This window comes from Rhamphochromis sp. 'chilingali' (genome assembly GCF_963969265.1).
Source record: "Rhamphochromis sp. 'chilingali' genome assembly, chromosome: 10".
Classification (NCBI taxonomy): domain Eukaryota; kingdom Metazoa; phylum Chordata; class Actinopteri; order Cichliformes; family Cichlidae; genus Rhamphochromis; species Rhamphochromis sp. 'chilingali'.
In genome coordinates this window covers 14,657,056-14,668,005 of record NC_137937.1, presented here as the reverse complement: position 1 = coordinate 14,668,005, position 10,950 = coordinate 14,657,056, and the positions used below count along the sequence as shown (strand labels likewise).

At 42.9% G+C, this 10,950-nt stretch overlaps 1 protein-coding gene across 1 annotated transcript in view; it reads right to left on the bottom strand.

Moving 5' to 3' along the window:
* Window positions 1-3,168: 3,168 nt before the first annotated feature.
* LOC308404933 (phosphatidylinositol transfer protein beta isoform) overlaps window positions 3,169-10,950 on the bottom strand; it is a 16,849-nt gene continuing 9,067 nt past the window's right edge. Inside the window, exons 9-11 of the mRNA XM_080895241.1 lie at window positions 8,578-8,688; window positions 8,056-8,178; window positions 3,169-4,933 (exon numbers count right to left, since the gene is read on the bottom strand). Coding sequence (XP_080751367.1) covers window positions 4,886-4,933; window positions 8,056-8,178; window positions 8,578-8,688 — 282 coding nt within the window. The 3' untranslated portion in view covers window positions 3,169-4,885. The remainder of the gene's footprint in view (window positions 4,934-8,055; window positions 8,179-8,577; window positions 8,689-10,950) is intronic.

Below are 10,950 nucleotides of genomic sequence, written 5' to 3'. Positions count from 1 at the left end.
AGAATTTTAGTCATGGAACCTGAAAGTGTGAGCATCACCCTGTGCTTTAGACATTAGGATTCATGGGTTTGTTTGTTTTTTAAATGTGTAAAGACTAGACTGTATCCCAAAACCCAATTAAGAGCATTAGAAGCAAATATTCTGCAGCTCAACAGCAACAACATCAAGATATTGTTCTGTCTGACAGTAATACTAATAACTCTGTGATACAGAGCCTGCTAGTTCTGTCTACACTGTCTTCTCAAATGGAGACAGACAAGTTAAGTATGACAAACTGATGGCACGGTCTCTTTCCTCCTGAGTCCCCAGTAATGATAAATGCAGCCCAGAGCTACTGCTGCTGCTGCTGAGGCGACTTCATGACAATGGAGAGTCTACAGGCTTTCAAGCACTGTCACAATACCACTCTTTTCTACAGTGATTTAGTACTCAATTTGTCTCAATATTTTACTCAATAGGACAAGATAGCAGAAGTGGGTGCCCTTTTCTACCCTTAATTCAGAGTGTTAAGCTTTCCTCAGCTAGACATATATTACTGTGGGGGGTTGCCCAAAGAGACAGTTACTTCCCTTGTTGGGGGTACAGTGTCCTGTGCAGCTCAGGCAGTGAGCAGCAGAGCATCAGTATGTCCTCTGTGGGCCTGTCATTCAGATGAGGCATCGCAGCTCCCTGGGTCAGGATGGGTTAAGCAGCATCTGTCATCCAAAAGAACCACCATTGTATTAAGGGGAGGGTGGCAACAGCCTCCTCCTCTCCCCATCCCACCCCACACGCATCGCTCGACTCCGCACCTCTCTCAGAACAACAGGAAAGACTCAGGAGAATCTCTGGGGCTAAACTTGACCCGAGCCCGGAGGATGAGGAAGCGCTCGTGACATCACTGCTAACCCGTGTAGACCAGAAATAACTTTCCTCTCCAAGAAAACCTGCAGCCACTGAGCAAATGTGGGCCCCCCCTGGGGAGGGCCACATACACAAACACGGTAGGCGTGGACCAAACTGTGAGTTTAAATCTTCACTTGTGCCACTTCCTATAAAAACAGAAGTTCTACCAGAGTGTGTTGTCTTGCGGCAGGAAACGCAGCCATGTGGTGCACAAACACTAGAGCAACTTTTTTTTCCTAGGTGTCGCAGGCCTACACGACTCATTTTGACAGATTTCAGGATACTGTGTGCTTATGCAATCAAGCGACAAGCCGCTATAACAAAGTGTTTGGAGCTGTAAACACCGAGGCTTTCTTTGGTAACGCGCCTGGATGTCCTGCTGTGTCAAGTCTCGAGCCTCTCTTCGAGATCCATTTCTTTCCTTCATCTGTTGCAGTATCTATTTAAACGACAGGGGCTCACTCATGACATGTCCCTTCATCTTCCTCGGGAGGGAGACACATGGACGGATGGATGCATGCCTACAGTAGACTACTGTGAGCTGCCACTTAACAGGAGGTGTGTGGGCGAGTCTGCCCATCTCCCCTTTTAGAAACAGCATTATTTGCTTGTTCTGTAGCAGATATAGCTGGTTTCCTTGCAGCAGGCACATGTGACTATTCCTCCACAAACAATAAAAAAAAAAAAGAAAAAAAAAAGGGCAGCTATCTCAGGCAGCAGACTGGTGGCTTTTCCTGCTCTTTAGCACAGATTCCGCTGTTTATTGTGCGACTCTCCTGACCTGCAGGTCGTAGAGAGCGCGGTCCACGCTGGAGTCACCAAAATCTGTAGGAAATTTTTGTCTTATCGGTAATCTACAGTACAGAACTGTCATTCAAAGAGCCAAAATGAAAGAAAGAGTAACATATAGCACAAATAAATAAATAAATAATAAATCTTTTATAGTATTTTAGCAAAGATTGTGACCATTTAAAGCTTTACAAATAAATGACAGCTCTCTCCTTTGCCCTGAGGACTGATCAAATCCCCCTCAGGCAAAACCTTTATTTTCTAGGAATCAGACAAAAACAGCACAAACTGAACTGCAAGAAACTTTGTCAAAAAAAGAAGAAAAAAAAGGAAATGTATTTATATTTAGATACAATATATAGACTTAGTAGCACAAAAAAGATGTGCAAAAAGAAAAAGGCACAATACATCATACATTCGTTACCACAACCCCTGATTTTTAAAAGCTGATCAGAACCTTTAAACACTTTTGTTAACATCATTGTTTTGAAGAATAGCAAACGACTGATTTAAGATTTTTCCTTTCCCCTCTCTCCACTGGGTTCTTGTTTTTTGTTTTTTTAAATTCATACACACATGAGGAATCATTCAAATGAACTTTGAAACACTAATTACACTGTTTGCTCAGAGACCTATGCATTCATGACCGTAACAAAGACAAAGGTGGCTCTAACACATAAAGACGATAAAAGCGAACAAGCTACATTATCTTTGCAGCCTCAAATCTTTGTCTTATTGTTAGCCTGAGAAGATTCTGTTATTGAAAACCGATGCTTCTGACAACAGTTTTCCAAATTTTCCTATATTAAATCAATATTTGCTGAACACATAAACACCATTTATTCTCTTTGGAAAAGCCAATTACCGTGGACATGGTCAGATTTGCCCTCACAGGATTGTCATTAACCAAACACACTAGAATACTTTCCTGAAAGTATTTAATCATATAATCTGCCTTGAGAAATAACGGGAAACCGATTACTAAACACAAATCCCAAATTTATGTTGGGCAATTTAAAACAGTGACACGCAACCAAAACAAACAAATATTCAAGAACATTACAAGGGAACACATGAGCAAACCACACATACTGTATACATGTAACACAAGCATAATTAATATTCAAGGCTGATGTGACACAATTCTGAAGCCTGAAGAAAAAAGAAAAGAGAGAGAGAGCTGGATGCAGAGCTGAAAAGCCAGAAAACATTAATATGGCAGCTCTTTCCAATGGCTGGTCTGAGGTAAAGATTTACATGACAAACGGTGCACGCTGGCTGTTATAGTAACAAAGTTCTGCTTGCGGGAATGGAAAGGAATTGCACTTCCACATATCAGGAAACAAAAGAATAACATACAAGTCTGCGCCCTGATAAAGCTCTTTTGTCAAGACTAGAATCAAGAATCCTAAGAAGTACCAGCTAACAGCTAATGCTAACCCTTACGAGGTGTGTGTCCACCAAAGTGTTTTTCCTGAGCACGAGTGTGTCGTGTATTTACGCTACGCAAAAAATAAAACGACAGCAGCTTGAAGTGGCACTGAGCTTCTTTTCTGTGCTCAACTTTATATAAGTTGTTTAGAGCTGTAAGAGCATATCTACAGATGACAACCAGACAACCACAGTATTGATATAAAAACAGTGCTTGGAGGAACATTTTATTTGTAAACCGGCTACCAGGCACAGTCGTGTATTTGAACCGCTTTGACATAAAATATTGTGTGGCATACTAATAGATCCTCTCACATGGGAAAAACAGAACAAAACAAAAAAGAACCCAAACCTATGTGCCTCTTAAGGGTTCAACTGGGTGCCTGACATTTTCCAAAACATTTGGTGGACACACTTTAGGGCATCAGGAAAAATGGCCAGTCAGAAATGAGAGAGGTAGCTAAAACAATGGCTGGCAGCAGAGGTTCATTAAGTGTAGTAGCTCTGATAGGTGTAAAGGCCTGGACACATAAGCAACTCTACATGGTACTGGTATCCACTAGGCACTGATAAGGCAATTGCAAATCTGTAAACACAGCTAGAATGATGCAGAGGAGGGGAGGCCTTCTGGAAACTGTCTACCTCAGAGAGCCGGAGGAGCGAGAAAGGCCTCTGGTGGTGGGTTGGGTGAGTGCAGCACAGTTTGGCTTGTGACAGAGGCTGGAGGGGTGTAGCACCATCTGTGGCTGTTTTTCAGTGCAGTTTGTTTTCCTCTAGGGACATCTTTTAGAGAGGTGAATGCTGCAATGTATGTTATGTGCGACTGTTTTCAGTATAGGGTGGGGGAGAGAGTTGTAAACATATTCAAAGTAACATCCTTTAGCTAAAAGAGCTCGCGAGGATCTGCCCCTGCTTGAGTTTCTCAAAGATCAGTCAGCACAAAGGTATCCACACCTGTGAGTGAGTGTGTGTGTGAGTGTGTATGGGTAAGAATGAATTCACATGTTTATGCTCTCTGCACACTGCATGTGTCATATGACTGAGTGCGTGTGTGGGCTTCCTGTTACCTTTGCATGTGGGAGTGAGAGTGAATACCTGTACAGACATGATTGTCAGTGTTAATAAGATGCAGTGCTTCGATAAGGTGAGGGGGGTGATGGAAGAAGGATTACAACGGGCCAAGGCTGTTAGTAATCACTTAATGGAGGTTATGGCAGGAAGGAACAAGAGCATGACAAACAGTCTCCTGCCAGGGAATGCAAACCACACACTGAGCCACAGTGTGTACAGTGAAGACTGGGGAAGAGACAAAGAGAGGTCACAGAGGGCATCATTCTGTGAGGAATGGGGGGTTTTTTGGTAGGGAAAAAACAGGAGGTTGGGGGAGCTGGAAATATTTGGTCCAACACCTGCCACTGTGGAATCAAGCTGATGAATTTGCTTTTGTTTTTTTCTTTAAAAAGTAAATAGCTTTTCTTTGCATCTCTGCAGAAGACTAGGTCTCAATATCCTGATGGCCATAGCCGGCCTTTCTCTGTCCAAGATCAAAATTAACCTGAGTCTCATCAGCCAGCATCGTATCGGTGGCTATAAATCAATTCCTCACTGGATAGAATGACTATGATTGGGTTAAAGCCGGGGATCTGCTCTATTGATTGCAGGTAGCAGCGCTCCCTCCTCCACAGCGTGATTCAGTTAGGGTAAAAAAGTGGCACCAAAGGAGCCCGCTTAGCAGTCTTCACAACTGCTGTCATTGTGGGTGTGGTGTTTAAAATCCTTTTCATTCATCCGCAGCGCTGGTTCCTCGCACATCACCCTTTTTGCGAAGCTGTGGGGAAAGGGAGAGAAATAACACGCGTTAGATTTATGCAAGCTAAACACGTAAGGGAGAGTTCAGATGACGGCTTCAGGAGTCGCTGGTTACTGGGAGGGGTCGGACTTCTTTCTATTCATTAAATCTTACTTTTGGCTTTGCAAACCAGTAAAAATACATTACATTTCTTTTTGTAAACTGGAAAAAGGGCAGCTCCAAAAGTCCTTATCAAGCCTCCTGTTTGTCTTCTAGGTAGATAAAAGCATCACTTTCAAATTCTCCCACCCTGAGGCTGATGGCTTTGGAAAGTCAATTAGTGTTAGAATCTGATAGCCGAACACCTTAATGGAACAGTTCAAACCAACACTGGCTCTAAACAGAGGAATAGACAGATCTGATGAAATGGCACGAGGATTCACCCTCCCACTTCTCCATCTTTTCACCCCCCAATCCTCCCTCCCTTTCTCCTCAATCACAGCACAGACTCCTTCTCAACTGCAGAATTCCATTTGTATGTTAATGAGGAAAAAGGAGCCATCTTGAAACCCCCTCGTACACACCCCGTCCTCGCATACCTCCTCCTTCCACACCATCAGCACCCAACCACTATACTTAAAGAGTTCAGATATGACTATTAGTATACAGCTTCCTTAATGCTGGGTTTTTCCATTCACCCAGTGCTGTCTTTGTCTAGAACGTGAAGGGCAGTGACTTGTGTGTAGGCTGTTCTCACCACCACCCAAATGTGACCCTGGTAACCCCTTGAGCTTTGAGGTTCAGGCTTGTTGCCCTGCTTGCCGCAGCCGTCTTTGATTGTACCAACCTGTTTACTTACTCCGAGGGAAAACTGGAAACACATGCTCAGCTGGGCGAGATGTGCGAAGGCAAATCGCAAAAATTCTGCATGCTGGTAGCGAGCCAGGAATGTTTGAGACTGGCCCACTTTGGCCGGTCCAGCCCAGATCCCTCCCTTGTTCTCCTTGTACGGCCAAAAGCTCCCAGACTGATATTTGGAGAAGTTTCAAGAGCAAGGCAGTGGAGAGGTTTAGAGTGAATGCAAGATGCAGAAACTGAAGCCTGTGATTTAGAAGTAGACTATTTTTCTATGGGGATTAACTGGACTGCAGGAACTTCTGTGTACATATATAACTACTTGTGTTAAACTTGTATGCTAGCCTTTCATAGGAGCTCTCAATTTGCAATAAAAGTAGGTTTTATTGCACATGAGCTATCAAATCGAACATTATAGCTCCTTCTTAAAACGAACAAAAGCAGTGGCAGCTCAGTAACCCTAAACGGCCTGGAATACCACAGAAGACAACTAAGAATGGAGGAATTTTTAAAGAAAAGGCCTGTTCACAACATCTAGCTACCTGAGGAGCACTCTTGAGGAGGTTGGCACACCACTGTCGAAGCCTATAATCAAAAAATGCCTTTATTAACATGAATATAGACAGTATGTAGTACAAAGAAGGAATAAGACTAAGATTAGCAAATCATTTGTCAGACATGGTGGAGGCAATGTTATGGCATGGGCTTCTGTGGTTGCCAGCAGAACTGGGTCACTGGGTATTTACTGATGATGTGATTACTGACAGAAGTAGCAGGATGAACACTTGAAAAACACATCTGTACTGCTGAGATTCAGTCAAACACTGTTATCCTGTGTTCAAATCGCACAAAGAGAAACATTACAAAAATGCAACCGAAGATGTTTTTGTGGTGAAGAAATGGATGCTTTTCACCAGTGTTTCCTCTTAGATGACTGCTTTTGGACCTCGAATGTGAAATGGCATGTGCACACACAAGCACAAACACAGTGGAGTAAAGCCCTTTCTCAACACCGAAGAGCGCAGAGTGAAGTCGCACCATGCCATGAACAGCTGCAATCAGCCAAGCCGTGCTGGCTCGTTCCACTGCACCGCACAGAAAAACTAAAGTCGTCTAAAGTGAGCATCTAACGAAGCTCTGTCAACTTAAAACATGAGACAATATATTAAGACTTTTCACACATAAAAGGTTCCTGCAAGCAGACACTGTTTACTGTGAAGGTCAACCCTGAACTGGATGAGCCATTAAAATGGACAGACGGATGGAATAATAATACGAATGGTTAGGTTATATAAACTACTCCAACTTAGTGATTGGTTGTTAGAAAAATAAAGAAAATGATGCTGAAGTGTGCAAACATGGACACAGAACGTAAACTAATCCCCCAACTATAGAGACTCATGCAGAGTTACGGTTGGGGGATAAAAATACCCTGCACTTGGCAGACATTGTTACACATCACAAGCTGAGGCGAGACCATCATGCACTAGCCATGGGATACACTGGAACACAGGCGGCCTACAGATGACGGTGGAAATGTTTCGAATCATAATTAGCTATATGGCACGATGCGGCACAGCCTTGCCAGGCTAACAGAAACCCCATTAAGATGCTGCCCTACCAGTAACAACAAACAGCAGTACAAAGACCTACACTTGGCCTTGCTACTCCTCTGTAGCCTTTGTACAGAACCATTCTTACGCCTCTGGATAAAAATACAATAAAGGCAATCATAGAAATGGGATTATGAGGAAGAACAAACACTGTTCTCACAGTCATCCGTTTTGTGCTGATTACCAAACAGTTTAAGGAAGTTTAGTAACAAACAAAATGCATACATGAAAAGGAAAAAATATGACGATTGATCTTAAATGTAATATTATTGATATTGAAAATATTGATTTTAAAAAAACAAAACACTAAAAACTATGAGGTTTTGAATTCACATATATTAATAAAGGGCCTTTTACTTGTGCACTCGGTAAATAACACCAGGACCCACTCAAAGAAAGTCAGCTAGATCGCACCACTAGGGGTCAAAGACTCCACAGGGAGCCCTTAAGCCACTACATTTACTCCAGCAGTCCTCCGGCTTTATCACATTAGCACACTCTACTTCTAGTGAATGGAAGACAACAGCTGGATAACTAAAATTGGTGTTACACGGATTTTGCACAGCGAATAAGAGAAATTTAACCAAAGAAAGTGCTTAGGGTTGGGAAAGTTTTATTTTCTCTTGCACCAAATCCATCACTTACCAGACTTAAAGTTAAATTTTAACTGTGATTTTCTACTTATACACTCACCTCATCCAGTTCTCTCTGCGTTTCTGCCTCCATACGCCGTATATCATCCATATTTAGCTCCACCCACTTATCAATCCAACAGAAGAGCTGGCGATGGAAGTTTGTGAAGATCCTCTTCTCTTGCTGTGGTAGATAGCAGCAGTCTTGGTTAGGACTGGGTGATGTTTAGCATCAGTCAAGTGTTTATAAGTACATTTGAAACTTGAGAAACTCTAAATACAAATTACTCTACTGTATCCTACTGGCTTAAGTTCCATTTGACTATAGAGCCCCCAAACATTACCTCATCATGTTTGCAGTTACAGCTTGCTTATAATAATTAAGCACTAATTAAGCACTGCCCACCCAGACAGAAGAGGCACAGTATTGCATGCGCAAACTTGCAATACTCTCAATCTAAATATAACTCATGAGCCAACTGTGTAAATGAGTTTTTACGTCTTCTACTATATTTCGTTATCCTGTATTTATACATGTGTAATGCCAATAAAGTTGAATCCTAATCCCAAATATGTCACTAACCTCGTGGATGAAGTTCTCCACTTTGGTCTGCAGGCCCCACCACTTGAACTTGACTGTGACTAATTTGTAGGCACACATCCTTGGGTATTCAGGATTACTATTCAGCTCTTTCTGTTGAGAGGAACAGGGAAAAGAATCCGACTTACAACCCGTCACTATATCAGAATAACGCGCTGCAAAAACTTGACAGAAACTTTCCAATGAGAGAACAGTTGTAAAAGCAGCAGAAGGCATTATTTTTGACAAATCTAAGATTCGTTCATTAATGCATAATGCTTTGGGCATGAAGGTTGCTGAAATAATTATCAACATGAAGATGTGCTGTGCACAGATAAAAGTGCCCTAATCTACAGCACACTTTCTAAATCTATCCGCTGCTTGCACTCTGCCGCGCGCTCTGAAGAAGAGAAGAAGAAAAGAGGCTGGGTGTTGGGAGGGGGGACCACAGCAAAGTGGATAAACTCCAGATGAAGGGACCATTTCTCTGCCTCCACCCTGACAGCGACACCGTTCCCGACAGGCATGTCTTTGTGGCCACAGAAGGCAGATAAAACGGTGCTCACGAAGCGATAAGGGCGCCGCAGTGCAAATCCGGTTACATTATTAACACCTAGGACCTGCTCGCCCCCAGAACACACACACTCTCCCTCTGAGAACACCTGTTTAATTAATCACTTCATTCTGGCTCGGCATTCCAAAAAGAAAATGCCACAGACCCGCCTCAATCGCCCTCATCCCACTGCCGTTTGATGCTACGATCATGGAGAAGCGTGAGAGAAGGGAAATGAGAAACATTTCTAAATTTGCAGTGGGTTTAGAAAAGTTGTCATCGCTAAAGGAGAACTTCACATGAAACGGATTCTACATCAAAACACTTACGGTGACATTTCTTCTCTCCCTCTCTGTGCCCCACTCAAAGGAGCAGAAGTTTTCAGAAATACAAAGGGTACCGATATGCAAGCATGTGTGCATGCAGAGATAGACAAGAGTTTTATTGCTCTGAGAAGCTGGCAGAAATTGTGCCTCTGTTGTCACATAACTACTTTCTCCCCCCACCTTTTCAAAAACAGTCTTTTTCCATGTCCACAGCGGACGGGAAAGTGATCTAATTAAAAACACAAAATAAAAGTTGTGCTTCTTTATTCATACTTTTTAAAGCTGTTTGGCTGCCTTTGTTCTGCAAAAATTCTTGAAGCAGAGGAAAGTTTCCCATGGTGAACTTTGAGGGCTCCACTGCAGAATAGAAATCCTCTGTGCTCCAACAGCGAACAGGACCCGGTCGTGTGGCTCCGGGGTACGGCGGGGTTTACAGGCGAAAGCAACATAACTACTGACAAAGTTTCTCTGTGGATGAGCTACTTTTTGACTTTTTACCCCTTATCAAAATATGTCCCTCTTTATACAGAACTGCTGTTTGCCAATTTAGACTCTGAGTCCACAAACGGACACTTTACTTCCAGCTGTGGACGAAGCCTGAGTGTTCTTGCAGCTCTGTAAGTTACCTGTAAAAGACTTTTAATGCCTAGATCTCATCACATAAACCTGCTATATAAACCTGCTGCAGGCACATCCACACAAAACACAATCTTTGGCTGACCCAATATGTCCAAGCTGCACTTAGACTTTGGAGATCAAAACATTGCAGCAACTACATACAATGCACATGACTGTACAAAGTCATGAAATATAGAAGCAAAATCCATGAGAGCAAGACTACTAATCCAGGTCTTGATTAGGGATGGGTATCGTTTAGGTTTTATCCGATACCGGTGCCAAATCGGTACCTTTGAAACGGTGCCGGTGCTCAAACGGTGCTCAAACCGGTGCTTAAAGAACGGAGAACACAAAATTGGTCCAAAAACCTCTCATGTTCAGCTGGTTTTTTGTAAAAAGATAACAATGTGTGCCTTTTCTGCAGCTATGGGGCATATATGGTATCACTCTTGGCTGGAAGCAGTGCTTAATCAATGGAAAAAACACAAACTTTGTCCAAAACCTCTCATGTTTAACTGTTTTCCACTTTTTCTTTGGTCATTTTAGCCTTTTTGGCCAGGGTGAAGGGAGTATCTGCCATCAAACAAGAAGACAGCCGCATGTAGCTATGATGAGGTTTGCTAGTTCACTTTACATGCATTAATGTAATAACGTGGTTAGCCTACTCAACGTAAATTACACACTAACAACATTAAGCTACTCACGCAGAGAAGAACGGCTGCTGCTGCATCATCATCCGTCATCATTTCTGCTACACTGGCAGGGCTAGGGGCCAGGACTCTCCTCTTCGGGTTTTTTGAGGGATATTGCTAACTCCGGGTCAGATAACAGGCAACCCACGCACAGTAGATGCGCTCGGTGTGAGGTCTCGCAGCAAGC